The sequence below is a fragment of the Lonchura striata genome, chromosome 18, assembly GCF_050655825.1.
Source record: "Lonchura striata isolate lonStrDom1 chromosome 18, ASM5065582v1, whole genome shotgun sequence".
Lineage (NCBI taxonomy): Eukaryota > Metazoa > Chordata > Aves > Passeriformes > Estrildidae > Lonchura > Lonchura striata.
This window is the reverse complement of record NC_140720.1, coordinates 15,202,520-15,221,402: the sequence shown is the minus strand read 5'-3', so window position 1 is coordinate 15,221,402 and position 18,883 is coordinate 15,202,520. Positions and strand designations below refer to the sequence as shown.

General features: G+C 43.1%; 1 protein-coding gene across 2 annotated transcripts in view; it reads left to right on the top strand.

Annotated features, from left to right (window-relative positions):
* The window catches only part of SAP30BP (SAP30 binding protein), a 31,698-nt gene that overhangs the window by 7,718 nt on the left and 5,097 nt on the right, over window positions 1-18,883 (top strand). For both annotated transcript variants that reach the window (XM_021541665.4, XM_021541666.4), the window contains 6 exons: window positions 8,131-8,173; window positions 14,143-14,231; window positions 16,619-16,710; window positions 17,162-17,222; window positions 17,735-17,786; window positions 18,177-18,235. In XM_021541665.4, coding sequence (XP_021397340.1) covers window positions 8,131-8,173; window positions 14,143-14,231; window positions 16,619-16,710; window positions 17,162-17,222; window positions 17,735-17,786; window positions 18,177-18,235 — 396 coding nt within the window. The remainder of the gene's footprint in view (window positions 1-8,130; window positions 8,174-14,142; window positions 14,232-16,618; window positions 16,711-17,161; window positions 17,223-17,734; window positions 17,787-18,176; window positions 18,236-18,883) is intronic.

The window sequence follows — 18,883 nt, the reverse complement described above, 5'->3', positions numbered from 1 at the left end:
GCACACATTCATCAAGCCAGGTTCTCAAAAAATACTTGAACCTACTCATTAGCTTTCATCTCAGGTGTAATTATTTTGCTCCAAAGAAGGGGAAAAGTATGTTTGGGAAATGTTCTGTGCTTAACTTAATATCCTTGCATTATGCATGGCTGTGAGCATACCTCTGTAAACACTTTCAAACACGAACTGTGCATTTCCCAGGGTTGGGGTCAAGGTTAGAACTCCTGTGGTTTGTTTCCTCACTCATTCCTTTGCCTGAAGGTGCCAGTGATAAGCACTGCAATCTCAGATTTGTTTTCTGTGTTTTAGCTTCCTTTTAATATAATTGTGTAAAATGCTTCCAACTCTGTGTGTTTTTCCCTTGTTTTAGGTTTAACAGATGCTTTTTCAGAGCTCTATAGAGAGAACCAGAGAGTTTTGCAGAGAGTTTAGGGAGGAGTAGAGGTAACTCAGCTGCAAATGCTGTCTTTGCACTGCCCAGACATGAAACCAGCTGATACCAGCTGATATCTGGGCGAATCTTGGTTATTGCCAGAGAATATCACAGGCAGTCTGCGTGCAGGAAGCAAAACAACATTTGGCAACTGGGATTATTTTGCCCCTTGCCACACGTACTCCTGTCTCCAGCTCTGTCTGAGAGGGAGACAGATCACAGCCTTGTCGGGCTCTGAACTTGGAATACCTCCTGGAGAGCTCCTGGCTTCCATCCAGCTCTGGAGCTGTTTGGAAGATGAGACATGTCCGTGGACATGCTTGTTCCTTCCTCCCCGCCGGGCATACATGTTGCAGCAGACTCTTCACTCCCTGCAGTACTGAATACCAGGGATTATTGACACAGGTGTGGCTTGCCTTCTTCCAAAGAAGAGCCAGGCTTGTTCTGTTTGTCTTTAAACTTGAAGAAAAGTCCTTTCTGGAGCTGCTTCCCCTTGCATATTTCACCTGATAAAGCTCTGAGTTCTTCAAGTCTGGCTCTGTAGCTGCAATTATTTCTGGCTGCTGTTCTCAAACAGTGTTCTGAGTGTGCAGGTCTGTGCATGTCACAGTGAGAAGCTGAGCAGTCAGCACAGATGGAACATTGCCTCAAATACCAGCAAATAGCTGAAAATAGCTCCTTCCAGCTGCCCTGTTCTGGGTACAGAAGGAGCAAAATCTGGATAAACTCCGTGGGATCCATTCATGAAGGAGTGAATTTCTCGCTGAGGATACTTGCTATTACACCTTGCCTCTACTCCAAACCATGAAGAATTTTTAGTACTGTGTGCTAGTGGAGAAGGCTTGTGCAAGAAGTTAATTTTGTCTCCTGAGCTTTTCCTTTGCTGCTGTGAGGCTTCAGAATTTTCACAGCCCGCCTTCACCTTCTACTTGATTCTACACTGCAACAAACTATAAAAAATAAAATCATCGAAGTACCTTGACACCTCCAACCTTGTTATGTCTTGCTGGTTCTTCACCAATGAATTTCTTTTTCACTGTAGTAAGCAAAAAGGACTTGAAAGAATTCTTGGGCTGTGTAGATCAGGGGCAGGCTGCTGGAAGCTGTTGTGCTCCTGGGCTGTGAAGGGAATCGGGTAGCTTTGGGACCATGCTTCACTGGGAAGCAGGTGTTACTCATTGTACCTCCACATGGAAAGCAAAAGTTCTGGCACACAGTTCCTTGACTGGAAATTACTCCTAACAAATAATCTTTGTCAAATACTGAGATAGCATATGTCAGGTGAATGGAGTCAAGTTTCAAAGAAGTTATTTAAAGGCTTTATGCTATGAATGCTTCTTTTCTAAAGCTCTTTCTCGCTGAAATGTTTTGCCAGGTCTTGGTTGGGATTTTTTCAGTGGGTGGGTTTTTTTTTCATTTCATTAATGAATGTGTATTTTTAGATGTAATTTAGCTGGAAAAGTAAAAGGCAGTCTCAGCTATGCACAGGAATTGACTGTTTGATTTGTTCCTCCTTTCCTTTCTGTCTGTGACTATCTCCAAACAGATTTGTAAAGCCTATATATAAGTGTCACTGAAGGGTGGATGTATCAGGGTTTCATATGGTGGCTTATTTCTGAGCTGCTGTATTTCTCCTGGTATGTAGATCATGGTCCCTACAGGTTTTTCTTAGTTAAATTTCTTATGCTGAACTGGGCGCTTTGCCTGGAGCTATGTAGCAGAGCTGGCAAACAGGATATGGCTGTAGGAAATGTGCTTGTTTCAAGCTTTCTCTTGGGATTCTCCTCTCACAATACAAGAAAAGAAAAAGGGTGGAGGGAGGAGGAATAAAAGCATTGTACTCCTGTTGCCTGGCTTTCTCTTCCCCAGACTCTAAATGCACTTGACATGCACGCTGCTGCCTTCAGCCTGGGAGCACACCAACATCAGGCAGATCTGGGGAGCAAGAAATGAAATCATGTCATGCACTTTTAATATTAAGTGAGACATTTCTGGTCTTCTGTTCCCATGAGCACTTCTGATCTCTGTAGAGGAAAAACAAGAACATAATTGCTACCATGTTCTTTTAAAAAAGAAAAGAAAGGGGAGAAAAAAAAGCATGAGGCAGGGTTCAGGGCTTTCTCCTGCTGCCTGCATGATGTAGACTTTTCACCTGTTTGCTCTGGCAAGGCCATCATCACTATTGGCTTAGACAGCTCTTCTAACACTTTCTGCTAATTTATTATTTCTTTCCATCATACTCAGCCAAGTGAGGCTGTTTGTGTTTTGGGACTACACAGAATTGTAGAGAGGAGGGAAAATTACAAAAACATGTTGCTGGCACTTGCTCAGATTCAAGAAATCCACTGTAACAGCTGTTACAGCAGCAGATCCCCTGGCTACTGGTAGAAGCACTGTACTGAAAAATTCTCTGCAATATCTTCAAACTAATATACTGCTTGATAATGATGTGACTAGTCTGTACATTTTGTGGCTGACAGTTTAAATTGGCATTAAATTTATGTGCAAACAATCACATGAAGTAGTTGGGAGAGAGAAGAAATTCTGCAACACAAGAGCCTTGCTGAAAAAAAAATAAAATGTTGAGGGAAGGTACTGTCTGAGCTAGTTGCTTTTAATATTACCTGGAAGTCACTGGAAGAATGAAGCTGCAGTTGGCTGCAAGGCTGGGAATGCAACTGAGCAGTGGCAAACCTGACATTAACTTCACCATTTCTTAAAATTCACATCTTTGTTAAAGCCATCACGATCTGGTTTTGTGTCTCCTGTCTCTTGAGCCATTTCTCCTGGTAGCTTGAAGTGCACCTGCACTGACATGTGCACCTGCTTCTGCAAGAATTGCTTGAATTTGTGTCTTGTGGTGACAGTTAATGCCAGCAGTTATGTTAGATGTGAGCATTGAGCTGGATTTATGGGTCTTGTTTCAGCAAGGATTTAGTGAGCATTGTTTTAAGTCTGTCCATTCTTTCTATTAAATAAAGCTGTTCTGGGCAAGCCTGTCCAAACTGGAATTCATCAGTCTCAGATTCATATTGTTTTGCTTCCTTCCTTTAATCTCTGTTCCATGCTGTGAGGATTGTGTTGGGTTGTTTTTATTTTCCTTGGGGCTTGAGCAGACACTGTTTTTTATGTAACTGGATGGAGACACTGTAGGACTGAAAAGATGGTCTATATTTCACCCCAGTGAGGTGAAAGCTCCAGGCAAAATGCAGCACTTTCCTTATGTGTGTGTATACACATTTCCTTCATCTTACTCCTCTTTAACTGATGATGATACATGAAAACTGAACCAGCACTCACGAGCCAAGTTCTTGCAGGCAGTCATCTTGTCCAGGGCTTGGAAAAAAACCATTTGTCTTGGGAAAGTGGAAAAAATGAAAAACGTTTTCCTATACTCAAACAGGATTAGTAACAGCATAACTGTTGGCTGCTGTCAGTGAGCTGATGTGCACAATTGTTGTTGGAAGCACAGACATCTATGGAAAAGGTGCAGTTTGGGGTTTTTTAAATACTTTGTCCATAGCAGCTTGTGCCCTTCAGTCTGTTCTTTATTAGGCTCCAGATGAGGGGGAAGGAGTCTCCCTCGTGCTTGTTTTTGTGTTTCCAGTCTTCCAGCTTGGCTCTGGAGCACCATGGCATCCATCCCTTGACTCCTTTCAGAGGCTCTGTTGGAATGGGGCTGTCTGGCTTTGGGCCCTTGAACCATTGATCTTGTGAGATCAAGGCTGCAGAGTAGATGGCAGCCAGAAAATCAACCTGCTGAGTTCATGATGTAGCACAGTACTGGGGTTTGCTTATTTGTTTATCATTTTTTTTTTAACTCAGTTGAGCAATAAGTGAATTTAGAGTTGCTTCTGTACAGATTTTCAGTGGTTTGGTTTGTAAAAACTCTATGGTACAGTTGTCACTAGCAAAGTCTTAGCCTTAATTTTGAAAGGCCTCAGAATTCAAATGAAAATTAACTCTTTAAGTGATGCCTTTAGCTCTGAGATGCTTGAAATCTCTAGTAATTTCATATATTTACTCTGATAGGGAGTTTTGACATAAAATCCCTCCTGCTGGAACCACTCACCTGCTTGATTTTATGCTCCATGTGAGATACTTATACATAACACAGTGGGTATTGGTGATGTAATCTGCAGAGAGATCACCTTTTCCTAAGTGGGTTTAGGTAACTTCCCTATATAAAATTCAGTTACCTTCAAATTTCCATTGTTTAAATGCTTTGGAATTCCTTTAGAAATCTCTCATCCACGCATAAATATTTCTTCTCTTTCATAACCAAAAAGTAGCAACTTTCCAGTATTTATTGTACCTTATTTTTCCACTTAGTGATTCTCCATTTCATTCCACTTAATGTATTAGGTAAGATCTGCAGATTTGTTGTTTTTATGCTGTCTTTCCTAATCAGTTCATTGTACTCATCATGTGTCTCAAACTTAAATTAGCCTAAGGGAGTGTAGAACCCTTCTCATGTGATTGCTCCACTGGAAGTTTTTGGAGCGTTCTGGATCTTCAGTAGATACTCAGAGCTTTGAACAAGACATCTCAAACCTTTCATCTGCCAAACTTTAGTCAAGTTGTTGGTGCTTGCCTCAGAGTTTTCAACAGCAAACTAAGCAAATATGAACAAGCACTGGAGGAGAAGTTGGTCATCCATTTGTTTTTTGAAGGCATTTCAGAGGTTTGAAAGCAGCCCAAGTTAATGAAAAGCTGTGTTGATGTCTCCAGCCCGTTCAGGATGGAGCAGTGGGTGGGGGTATGAAGGAACTCATCACTAAGCAAAATTCCTGTCCCTGGGCAGTGAGGTGTGGCTGCAATCCAGGGCTGAACGTGTTTGCTTTTGCTTGGTGTAGCTCTGGGCTCTCTGATGTCTTGGCTGAGGCCTGTGGATGTGGGGACTGGACTTGTTGGAGTGGCTGTGGTGGGAAAGTGTGGGCCAGGGCAAAACAGTGGAGCCTGATAGCACTGGCTTGATTTAGCCTGTTATAAACAGGACAGACTTAAAGGATACAAATTAAAGAAGAAAATTCTGGTTAAAGCAAACTTACTGATGGTTCTGGAAGCTCATAGAGCAGCTGACATTTCCGAGATCTTTGTCTAATATAAGGTACATGGCAGGAGAGGGTTTAGCCATCGGATTCTCTGTCAGTATATTAGTTCATGTTTCCTGAGAGCTGTGTACTTATGCTTGGTACTAACTCTAGGCATACAAGAGACTTGAAAATGAGCTTCTGGACAAGTCAGAAATGCAGCACAGCCCCTTGCAGAGCTGTTAGTGGTCCAAATAAGAGAGCAGCCTTTTTGGGGCCACGTAGCCCATGTCTAATGACCTGAATTTGTCTGTGCCACTGTGTTGCTTAAGTGCCTGCCTGGCAATATTGCTATTTTGGGGGATTATTTCTCTTGTAAGAAGTGAGCAGAAGGAGATGGGAAGCTTAATAGAATAATAAATGCAGAACTGGGTATGAGGAAGGACCAAGAAGTGCTCAGGGAGGTAGCCTGTCTCTTCCACTTCCCCCTCAGTTCCACTTAAAATTTACAAGAGATAAGAGTGCAGGATGTAGTTTAGTCAAGGTTGGAGCTAAAGCAGATCCCTCCTTTCACCTCTACAAACATTTGCTTGTTGTCTCAAACCAAGGTGAGAAATAGTTTTAATTACCCATCTTCCCTTCCCCCTGAAAGGGAATGATCAGCCTCCTGACACATGTGTTTACAGCTGGTGAGTCACTGTATGTGCCTGGACAGATGTTACCTTGCATCTGCAGCTGCGTGAGCTTCTCCAGCCCCCATGGTCATCTGGATTTGTCCTCACAGCCTATGAGTTACCACAGAACTGCTCCCACTTCTCCAGTGGTGACCTGAAACCCAGTCTGTGAACTCCTCATCCACGTAGGTTTGTGGAGAACGCAGTCTGGATTCCCTGGATTCCTGTCCAGTGCCCTCACCAGAGAGAGCTACTGCTTTGGCATAAATTTTTGCTTTGAAATGTCATGCTCCTATTTAATTTTTTCTCTGGGAGAAGAGCTGTTGATGCACACACCAAAGGCATTGTCTCAGAGGGGTTGGAGCTGTGACACTTCAGCTCGTCTCAGAGGGGCCTGGGGCCAGCTGGCCAGGGAGAAGATGTGTGTTCCTCTGTGTACTTCTTTCTTTTTGTAAAATAGCTTTTTTTCTAAAATAGCTTTAGCCTTGTATTTTTGTGATCCAAGTGTACTAATGCAGAAATAGCGCTTTCCTTTTTTTTTTTTTTCTTTTTTTTTGTGTTTTCCATGAATGGCTATAAAAAAATGCCCTGTAGCAGTTAGTGCCACACAAAGAATGTGTTTTTCTGCTTCCAGAGGGCTTTGGCTTCTCTGAAAATGGGTCATTTTCAGAGTGAGTTTGGCACAAGCTATTCCCACATCTGCCTTGGTGACCTCACTGCTCTCTCCTCACCTGATGCACCTCTCACCTGACTGGAAATGGAGAAAAGGAGGGGGTCAGGGAGCTGTTACCAAGCAGCAAGGAGGCACCATTCTGTTAGTGTCAGGTTCAATGAATGGCTTCAGTGTTTGGAGGCACTGAGGAATTTTGGACGAACAGTCCAGTGAGTCACAAAAGGTCTTTAGGAGGGAGGCAGAGGAAGAGGGCAATGTTGGGATACAGCTGGTAATGTTTCAGAAACTTTATTTGTGCTGAACTTGATATTGCTTGTGACTCTCCTGGGATCTCCCAGAAGCACCAAAATATTTGGGTGTTGGTCTCAGTATGGTGAAACCATATTTAAGATTGTCTTATCCTACATAAAGCCTCCTGCTCAGCACACTCTGCTGCAAACATCTGCAAATGAAGTGTCCTTGATTTCTTCAACCAGGCAAGGATTAGCTGTGTGGCCATCTCCAAACAGAGCACTGCAAGCCAGTGCAGGTTGGCTGTATCACTCCTGGAAAGCAGCAGCCAGAGAACTGCCAGTGGGATCACCCTTCTAAAATAGGAACACGGGATCTGCATCACCACCACGCTCCCTGGCAGTTTGGTTTGCAGAGGGTTTGTCAGCCAAAGCAGAGATGAATTTAGCATCATACACACACATCTGGCAAACCTCTGCAGCCTGGGACTCTGCAGAGCTCCAGGAGCCTCCCAGAGCCTGGAGAGGCTGATCAGGAGCTGCCCTGAAGTCCCTGAGCTCTGGGAGCACCTGGGCTGTTGTCACATTCCTCTGGGGAGTGCACCAGGCTGATCCTGCTCAGCACTGGGAGCTGCACGGGTCTGTGGTTGGCATTCCCAGGACTAAAGGATTCTCCTGTGGGCTGGATCCAGCCTGTGTTCACCTAACTGTGCTCTAAAACACTGACTCCTGCTTGGTGCCCAGGGCCAGTCACCAAAAATGAAGAATCTATGGCTTGATCTGTTTTGAGGAAAGGCTTTGTGTACAGCAGTTTCTCTGGAATTCCAAATGAGTTCAGTGTCCAAGAGCTGGTGAAACAAAGCCTTAATTCTTTCATTAAATTTAGCTTCGCAAAGAAATGGAGCATCCTATTAGACTTTGACTTTCATGGGTCTGGACATTGTCCTCTTACCTAATAAATTGGATTTCATTCTTAATTTTTATTCTCTTGTCTCAGAAAAAAGTTGTACATTTCTAAATTAACAGTGTAGCTTTTTAGGTTGGAGGTAAACTTGACTAAAATCTGTTTCTTCCTCCTTTGTTGCAGGAATTCTCAGAAGTGGAGAAAAGAGATCCTCAGGAGCTAGTTGGTAAGTTCACTCAAAAGTATTTATTCACAGGTTTTTATTCAAGCTAGACCTTATAAGTAAAAAGCATCTTCCCTCTGCCCTGGCAATGCTGTAATTTCAATTACTGCTTAATATTTTCAGTGAACTTTTCTTCTGGGAGAAAGGCTTCATACCTAAAATTATGAAAATAATTTCATGTTTAAAACATGTATGTAAAGGGCAGTGTTGGTGTTTTTCTAGATAAGCTTAAAACCAAGTGTAGCTTTGTCTAGACAGAGCCAATGGAACCAAGAGTGATGACTTTGTTCTGTGGCTTCCAAAACTCACTAAAAGTATCCCCATTTAAATGTGAGCCATTTACAGATTTGCAGCTGCTGTGCTGACATAGTACTCTGTGTTTTCTAATAGTTACTAAAACTTGATTTTTGTGACATCTCATTTATTCATTGCACCACTATTAGATTTGGAAAGTCCAGAGTTGTCAGCTTGAAATACAATCCTCTGCTTGTTCTCTTCGGAGCTGCACAGAAACTGCATTTTATATTGCATTTCTGACTGTCTTGAACTGATTCTCTCTTCCTGAGATGACTCCTGCAGTTGTGTGGTATCATGTAATAATATAATTAAAAAGTAATGAGTTTGGAAGTTGCTTCATCTCTTAAATCAGTTTTATATTTCAGCCATAAAATGTGGTAAGTGTAAATTAAGATGGTAAATACTCAGGTGCTCAGCTGTGACTCCTACAGCAGCCATCACTGAAGTCTGGGATTTATAAGTCCTTTTTAGTTGGCCTGCCCAGACTTTGCAACTGCTCTATTGGATTTTCTGCCTTTAGAGGGCAAAACTGCTTCAACAAATCTCATCATCAAATACAACAGAAATCTTTCTCCAGTCTACTCATCCTCCTCAAAATGCACCCTGGAAGCATGGATGAGACAACAGCTAAAAAGTACCCCAAAATCTCTGGAAGCCAACTGCTCTTTTCCTCTGTATTGAACAGAAAATATGGGTGAAGCTGTGCAGTTGTGAAGCAATGTAGTGGAAAGTCCTTTCTTACTGAAGGTGTAAGGCTCAGGTTACAATTCTGGTAGTCTCCTTTCCCCACAGTGACTGCCCAGACTGGATTTCTTTGTCTCACCAAGACTTGCACATGGCTTTAAAAGCAGCACAGGGAGTACTTGGTAGTGTCACAGCTCATGGGTGAGCAGTGTTGGAGAATCTGAGACCTGGACTGAGGTCTCTGCAATCTTATCTTTAATATCCTTTCCCAACAGCAGTGTGGCTGTTGTGCAGAACCAGGTTATTAGAGGCCAGCATACTTGCCATGCTGGATTCTGTAGGTCTGTTCCATTAGACCATATCTTATCTAGTTGAAAAGGAACTGTAGCAAGAGACTTACAGTTGGAGTAATGTAAGAACCACTCCCTTTCTGGAAACTTGGGCTTTCACAGTTAAATGTCTTTAATGGAAAAAGGTGTGAGTTTTTCTGACAGAAAGTGAGTAACTGCTCCAATCTGGACATCTCAAGTTTTGCCTATCAGTCTATGGAAATCAAGGTCCTCCTTGGACAGTTTTCCACAACTGCTTTTTCCATTAAAAGAGTACAGGCCTGCCCTTCTCAGGAGATAACCCTACATTTTTCAGCATCACTTTTATTAAAGTCTGTGATTGTGCAGTTGCTTAAGTATTAAATAAATGTAGGCTCCTGCCAAAAGCACTGTTTGTGTTTTACCTCCCCGGATGCACAATAATGTTGGAGCAGCTCTGGGAGTGGGGGCCAGCTGGGATCCATCTTCACTGCTCTTTTTTTGTTGTTTCTTTCTTTTTTATTTTTTTCCCCTGTGAGGCTTCCAGCTGGATCCATTCCCTGATGTGCTTAGAGCATGCCAGGTGAGCACTGGAGTTGGCACAAAGAAAACAGGGATGAGCTGCTGGGAAAAGGACAGTTGTCCTGACTTCTGCCAAAGTAGTGGTCACATAACCAATGGCTGACAGAATGAGAGGGAAGGCTTCAGCTCCGTGGTAGAGAAGGAAATATGTGCAAAACTTATTTTCATAGATTTCTACATCAGCATTGTCATTTTGGGCTTTTTGTACCACTCTGAAGTGTTCATAGTGCTGCCACAACACTGCATTTGCTATTTCCTGCAGCTCTGCAAAAGAATACTTTTAAGATGTAGAGTTTTTTTGCCCTGAAGTTCTTTGCATGGTTGTTTACCTTTTGGATTTTAAGAAATGTTCTCTCCAGCCCTTGGGATATCTAAGCACAAAGTCAGTGTTCATAAGAGCAGAAAGTATGGCTGAGTTGCAGGTCTCCCTCTGCATTTCTCAGCCCACAGAGCAGAAAGGGACCTGGTGTCCTTCCATGGTTGGGTGACTCACTGGCATGTTGTTGTCTCCAGTTCTTCCCTCTGATTTGGCTGCTCTGGTGCCAGGAAATCAGAACCCCCCCCACACCCTGGTTTTTGCCAAGCAGCCTTGACTAGAGTGCCAGGGAATGCAGTTTAGAGAGCAGGCACCACCGGTTTGCATGTCTCCAGGGGAAGCCCTTGTTGCTCTGATCCTTGTTGCTCTGACCCTTTCCTTGTTTTTTTTATATAGTGTGACCTTTAGAAAGAAACTGGCACCTGAACCTGCCTCTAATCCCTTGTGGCTGCTTCAAACACAGCATATATGTGACCCCTGAAAGGGACAGGAGTTCTTCATCCCACCTGGGAGCAGTGTTAATCCAAGAGCCACAATCCATACCATGTCTGTCCTGTACAGCCAGCTCCTGTGCTCTCTGTTCTTTTGGTTTTCTCTGCACTAGGAAAACATTCCTACCCATCTGCAGGAAACAAAATTCCTGTGTGCTCTCTGACAATGTCTCCAGCACAGCCTTTGGACTGAGAGCAGTCATTTCCTTCTGGAAGTGGTGCTCACAGTTTGCACAGTGCCACTTTGTCTCCTGCTTTGCAGATTGTCTTCTTCTATTTGGTATAGGTCTATCTCAAACTGAAGCACATTAAATGCAGCATTTCCATTTATTATTTTTAGTGCCTTACCAAGATCTGGTGAGCAAATCCTTGACATCAGTGAAATATCCTTCACTGACTGCTGAAATGCTGAGTCTTTGCAAGATATTTGCCTGTGCAGAGGAGTGGCTCTCCTTTACCACAGTGCATGTGCTGACTGCCCAAAAAGCTACAAACACCCATTGCTTGTGCTGATGAAGGTTTTAATTTTTAGGTCAGGTTGTGGAAGGAGAATGCACAGACTAAGCACCAGCAGCAGTGTCCTTTAGCAACAGGAAGCTTTCAGGGGCAGTGGCCTCTGCTTTCTTGCATCGCCATCTGACTCATGGGATCTGCTTCACAGCCTTAGTTCTTTGTCAGGACTGAGAATCTGATTGGGGAAGATATTTACTTACTGTGAGCCAGAATCTGGGTGTGCCTGGAGTGATTAATTGTGCCAACAGCCACTTCCTGAGGTCCACACTTGGAGATCTCTGGGCTGTGAGCCTGCAAAGCACAGGGCAAATTAGGGCCTGAAGCCAGTGTCACTACCTGTGACTCATGTCAAAGTAAAACTTTGGTCTTGACAGGAATAACAGGATGCACAGAGCAGTTGGATGTATCCTGTGAGGACACACCTTGTTGTGAGCTGTTCATCTGCAGTTATTGCTGTAGAGATGGTGGAAAGTTGCCCTTGGGACTTGGAAAACACAAAATGTTTTATACAGGAACATATGGGCATACATGCAAGTGCCAGGATTATAACCCCAACTGCCCCTTCCTCTAGGGAAAGATCTGGTGGGAAGATGCTGTGGAATCAGCCATTCTGGCTGTGTGGGGAGCAAGTTTGAGGACTGCTGGAGGGCATGGATAATTTGTACTTCCTTACTGTAAATAAGCCCAAAGGGGTTAAACTCCACCTTAAACTCACCTTGTTCTTCCCAATGATGTGGCACCTCAGTCTGGCTGCGAAGTGATGAAATAACTGAGTAATGCTGCAAGTTTGTGCTCAGTTTATGAGGTGCATGTCCTGCCTTGCTGCTGGCAGTGTTCAGCTGCCTCCAGCTCTGGTGGGATTGCAGGAGGCAAAGATTCTTCAGTTCCAGCTCATTGTAAACCATTAAAAGATGTTTTCCCCCATAATGCTGATAAAGGATTATTTTCACAAGGCTCAAACAAAAGAGGAGATGAGCACCAAACCTGAAAAGTCATGCATCAAAATATATTGTCTCATTGGGAGCTCTTGTTCTGCTTCCAAAATTATTTCCTTTTCAAGGGGGCTTGGAATGGATTGCTGAAGATATTCTTATGACTTTGACTTTTTTTGCTGGTAAAATAGAGTCCTGCCCAGAGTTCCTGAGTTTATATGAGCACACAGTTCCCTTCTCATAAATGTTTTGTTCTCTGTGGCTCACCTGCAAAGACAAGGGAGCCTGTGGGATGTCTAATGTGGAACTAGGCTTGATTTTGTTTTTTTTTTTTTTTTACACAGGTGCTTTCTTTCCTTATGAAATCTGGATTTAATGGTCTTTTTTTAATGCTTCTGCTGTGAACCTCTTAAGCCACTAACCAGCTTTTACCTTTCCCAGCAAGCCTTGTGTGCTGTATTACCCACACTTCTGTGTCTTTGCCACTGTCTTTCTGGGTTTCCTGAAGCTCTAATTAACCCAGAGGCCTTCCCATCCCACCAGCAGCTGTAACCTGTAACAAATGTGTGCCTTGTTGTCAGGGTGCTCCCTTTGCCTGCCTTTCTTTGGGGATTCTGGCAAGCTTTCCTCCTTCCATAAAGGCTCCCACTTGGAAAATGCCAAAGGACACTTTTTGTTCGTTACTGGCAACTGCTGAAGAATTTCACCCTCAGCAACATCTTGATCAAACAGAATGAGTGGTCGCCTGCCAGCTTTTCCTCTCCAAAGGATATTGTCCTTAGTGCTTCACATTTTTACAAAGGACATGGAAACTGTAGCAGCACTGATCATGTGTGGGGTTGTTTATCTGTAGCCTTAGCTCCCCAGGGTTCCTACAGCCCTGTCTGGCCTTTGGGCCCTCCTGGCCTTTATCCAGAGGAGCTGAACTCTGGGTGCTGGAATTGTAGCTCAGGCAGCTTTACTGAGCAGTGTGTAACTGAGGAGCTGCACATGGGAAAAACTTGGTGGATGTGACTTGTGTGCTGCTCTCAGGTCTCTTATCCACTACGGAGCAATTCTGGGATGTGTTCCCTGGACAAATTATGCTTGAAAACAATCCCAGCTGCTTAAATGGGGCACAAAGCTCTGCTCCAAGGCTTGGCCAGAGAACTGCCTGGGTTTTCCCATAATAGTGGGAAAGTAGCAAGCAATGGGGGGAAATGTGGCTGATTCTTTTGCTGATAACTGTGAACTAATCTTTATAGGGCAGTCAGGTACTTTAGTAGTATATCCCAGTACAAACAGCTGTGGAAATTTGGCAATCTGGACTGGGCTGTTCCCAGTCCTGCAGGACGAGTTGTTCTTTCTAGCAATAGTCTGTCTCTGTAAGCAAAGATCAAAGTGCCTGTTAAGGAAGTGTTAACTAAAGGATGAAATGTAATTTCTTGTGGTTAACTCTTGACAGCCTTGGGGAGTGTTGTTTTCTCCTTGAGCCATTTTGGTTCATCCAGGTATGTCCTGAACTAAATATTCACCAAGTGATTATCTCCTCCAAAATGGCAAAGAACCAGACTGCATAAAATGGATCCTGTGTTCCTCCACATGCACAGTCCCATTCTCTCTCCAAGAGTGTAGGTATCAATAAAGCAAGCACCACATCCCCTCTTCTAATAACCCAACCTTCAGATTCTTTACTTGCTTCTTGCTCAGCTCCTTGAAAACACCACAAGTACCAGTTGTCAGCATTCTCATCACCTTTGCCCTGGGTTCCCAGTGAGGGAGTAGTGCTGACATAAAACAAATTTAATGACTTGTATGGCTGAAATGCCCATCAGTAGTGCCAGAACTCATCCCACTTTGCTCTCTCCAGCTTCTTTTTCAGAGAGAGTGCGGAACATGTCTCCAGATGAGATCAAAATCCCTCCTGAGCCTCCTGGCAGATGTTCTAACCAATTGCAGGTTGGTATAACTCCACTTTTTTTTTTTTTTTTTTTTTTAAATATTTGTAGTTCAGGGCATATTTAGGAACCCTGCTCAGTAATTTTGCACAAGGCAAAGCTCCAGCATTAAAGCTGGGTTTTACCACACTGACTTTATGAATGCATTGTGTTAATGCTTTAGGCTTTACAGCAGTTCTAGTTTAGGAATTTCAAAGTAGCTTTAAGCTGCTTTCCACCCTCTGTGGGTTACTTATGCTTTAAAACAGGTCTTGATCCCAGCAGTGACACAGAAGCAATGTTTAGTGTCAGGGCTGCTTTCCTCTTACCTCAGCAAATTCAGCTGCCTGGCAAAGAACAAATTGTTTTTCTCTACGGGCCCAAAATCCCCTAAACTGGAATAGTTGAGGCAGCAGTGCCTGGATTCCTTTTCCACCTACATGTCTCTGGATGGTAAACATTGAGAGAGAAGGCTGATAGCTTAGAGGCAACAAAAGAACACAAACACATGTTTTCTCTGGTGCACACCCAAATAACAGCAGTGACCAAGTTTGCAATAAACTTCTGTGTTCTCCTCATGGAGTGCAAATGAAAGAGCAGGGACTGCTGTCTCCTAACACACGCTTGACTTTTAACTCTGGTTTTCTTCCCAGCAGAAATACAAGTAAAGAATCACTCCTGGGCTGCTCTATAAAGCTGCCCCTAACATGCAGTGGTGATTCAGAGTGCCTCACCATCCAGATGATGCTTTCCTCTCCACACACCATACCTGGGCACACCCAAACCTCCTCTAGTGCTGCAGGAGGATTTTACTGTTCTGACATCAATGAACTGGAGTGTGTTAGACCTGAGGAATGCACAGAACTTGATGGAGTAGACAGAGTAAAGCAGAATTTTTCCCCTTTGACAGAAGTTTAGTGTGTTACATCAAAGGGGAACTTGTCCTCTGTTGGCAGGTCAAACCACATCTTAGAGCACTTTGAGCAAGGAGATGGGATTGTTCCTTAGAAATGCAAAACATTCTGGGCCTTTCACTTGGTAGTTTGCTCTTTTGTCAATTTTTTCCTCTGATAAACTGTATTTTGAACTCTGCCAAAGGGAGGATTTCTTATTATAAAGTTGACTGACTAGTTGCCCATCTTTGGGCTTTGGGAACTTCATTGCTACTCCATGGGGAGGGGTTAAAAGGGAATACCTATTCAATCATTTCTACTCCCCAGATTCACCTTTTTGCAGTTTGTTCCTTCAAACCTCACAACGTGTCGCTGGACATGGAGATAGTGTCATTTCCTCTTGCTGATTTTGTGACAACCTGATGAAAATTTATCTTATAGAAATTTTTTTAAGGTCGTTGAGTTTCATATCAGCTCTTAACAATCCTCCTTTATTCAGGCTGCAGCAAGCCCTCAGACAATAGTCAGCTCTGTGTTTGACTGTCCAGGGAGGGAGACATGAAGTGACTTATCCAGAAGCAACAAAGGAAAATTGACTCAGCTTCTCCCATCCTGAAAGACTGAAGCCCCAGCTCTGGTCTTGTTTTATGTGCCTCTTGTACATGAGAAATTTCTATCATAAATAAAAGATGATGCAAATTACTGAAGATATTTTAACAGTGCCACTTAACTCCCTGATCTGAAAGCTCCTGCCCCTGCTGTCCCTTTACCATCACCAGAGTAGGAATACTTTTATGTACTTTCATCCACCTTACTGAGGAAGGAAAACAATCATGTTTGATATTAAATCTTTTAGCCTTTTGGAGAGTAGACTGCTTGAAATGTGCAACCTGGGTCAGTTAAGTTGCCTTTGGCATGGGCCTGTGCCTTGTGGGAGATGTGCAAAGAGAAGCTGATTCCATCTGACTGGTAACAAAGCAGGGATTTATGAGCACATTGTCCCTGAGAGCATTTGGCTGCAGTGGGCAGCCCCAGCAATACCTGATGATCACACTGGATTGAGTTCTCCAGCAGAACTTGGCTCTGGCTCTGCCTGGCTAACAGATGAGCAGGAACTTTGCCCTGTGGGCAGTGTAGCCCAGCTGCTGTTTCTCAGGTGCTCACCTGAGGCTGCAGGTGGGTGTTGGGAGTTGTGGGAGAACCTCTGGATTTCTGTGTCATGGCTGTAAAGGGAAAGAACAGACTGGGAAGGAGGAGTCTGTGCCTTGTATGTAGATCTTTAATCACTAAAGCCTTCAGTAAGTGCAAAGAGAATTTCTTTACCAAACAGACAGTTCATGAAGGTACTTCAGACATTCAAGGAAGAAGTGTCTCTTAAGCAGCCTGGCCCTGGTGTAAAGGTGAAATCCTAGCTCTGTTCAAGGAGGTCACTGGTTCAGTTGGCTTCTTTCCACAGTAATCAGCTGGTGTGCTGCTCCTTTTCATCCTGGCTCACCCTATAATCTTTCTCCTGTAGGATAAAATTCAAAAGCTGTATGAGAGGAAAGTGAAAGAGGGCATGGATATGAACTACATCATCCAGAGGAAAAAGGAATTTCGCAATCCCAGGTGAGCCACCATCTTTTCATGTGACCACAGCACTACAGAGCAAATTTGAAGCTTTTTTTTCTTTGTTGGAGTTGTCACAGAAGGATCCTGAACAGGAAGGACTACTGCTTACAAATTGTCTTTCTCAATTTTGTGGCTGAAACAGTAAAATTCTTCTTTGTGTTTGGGGAAGCAGCAGCTGGAAGTTGGTGTGTTTGTTCAATTTTAAATGTGAAGGCCTGAGATGAAGTACTTTAGAAGATGTGACTGTTCTGGGAGCTGGGAGATGTTTTGGGGATAGGAAATACTGTGAATAATGGGGTGCCACATCCATCATAGCAGGTGTAGCTTCCCAGGTTCTCATTCCACTAGTGTGAAGAGGTGACAGCCTCTCTCTGTTGGCACATCTGAAACACTTCTGTTCCCTTCTACCTCCCTGGTTCCGTTCTGACCTCTTGCTTTTCCTTTGCAGCATCTATGAAAAGCTGATCCAGTTTTGTTCCATTGATGAACTCGGAACCAATTATCCAAAGGTGAGGGGCAGTGCTTTTGACTGGAAAAGGAGTGGGTAAAGGTAACACAGAAATGTAAAGTCTCACCTCAAGCTTTCTTGAGCCTGCTTGCTTAGAGTCTTGTAAGGCAACCTCAGTCTGAGCCTCTGCAGTGAAGTGAACATTTTGGTGTAGCACTGAGCCTCAGTGCCTCAACCTTTGCTACAGTGATTCTGCACAAAAACTGCTGAAGTGTGGAGCTCTGAATGGTACTCCTTGAGCGGGGAAAAATCTGAGTAACAGAAAAATGCATGACTTACCACAGCATCCTTTTTGCTTCAAAGCTGTTTCTTCATTCACAACAGAACATAAAAGTCCCATAAAAGAAGGTCTGATGGGACCTTTGTGTCACTGGGATACAGGAAGAAATCAGTGATGATTGTCATTGTCACCTCTGATTATCATCAGAGAGCAGAAATACGTAAAACATTTTTGCACTGGGTTTTGTGTTTCTGTGGGAATAGCTCTAATCTGATTTATTTCTTTTTTTTCAGGACATGTTTGATCCTCATGGCTGGTCAGAGGATTCATATTACGAGGCACTAGGTAATTCCAGGAAGTCTTTTTCTTTGTCCTAGCTTAGGTCTTTGTGTTTTGTACTTAATTAACTGCACTGGAGTTTTCACTTTATGTATAAATGAGAAGTCATCACATGCTGCTCTTTAATGACTCCATTCTGGTTGGATGTGCCTGAATGTTATTGATGCTTCATCAGTTTGGAAAGGCTTTTAATTTAAATTGGTTCTGTGATGTTTTCATCTCTAAAATCATTAAATTAGTGCTGCAGTGTTTTGATTAAAAAGCAGCAGTTGCTTTCATGGCAGTTTAATTTTTCTATCTAGAATTTGAATCTATTTTTTTTATCATGGGAATTTGTGAATGAGAACTGTTGAATTTTACTGTTCTTAGTGCTTCCCATCTTCTGCTCTTTCTCAGCTAAAGCCCAGAAGATCGAGATGGACAAACTGGAGAAGGCCAAGAAGGAACGCACAAAGGTACCTGCTCAAAACCTAAAGAGATGCAGGTGCAGGGCTTTTGTTCCTTTCCCTGCTGAATTTCATTCTGTTGCTTTGCTATTTCTGTGCTAAAACTGCTTGTTTTATCCCAGATCTCTCCTTTCTTCTTGCATGTCTTTACCCATACTTCACAGATCAAGTTATTTGCCCTTCCTTATAGGTCCATTTATAGGTTGTTTGTTCCACTGGATTTCCTGTTGTTTTGTCAGTATTTTTAAACCAGAGCTCTAGAAATGGCATTCAGTAAGTCAGATACAGGCAAGATAATGAATAAAGAACAGCTTTTTCCTTAATTTATGACATTTTGCCTGGTGCCTAGCCTAGTTAAAGCTTAATTTCCTCACCATGTCTCAGTGGGAGACAATACCTGCTTTCTGTTCTCCGTGGTATTAACTTGTTGCATCCAATTCCCGGAAAAACTGGGCCTATTTTAACTTTGTGCATTTTGTGACAAGCACAGTTATTCTTAGATATGCCCCAAAAAGAACACAGATGGGCTTTGGAAGATATTTCATTCCTGTCCTGTGTTTCTTTTAAGTGATTGGCATTAGAACATGTTTAATGTTAGAGATTTGCCACCTAAGCTGCAGAAGGCTCCTTCCATCTCCAGTACATGGAGGGTTTTTT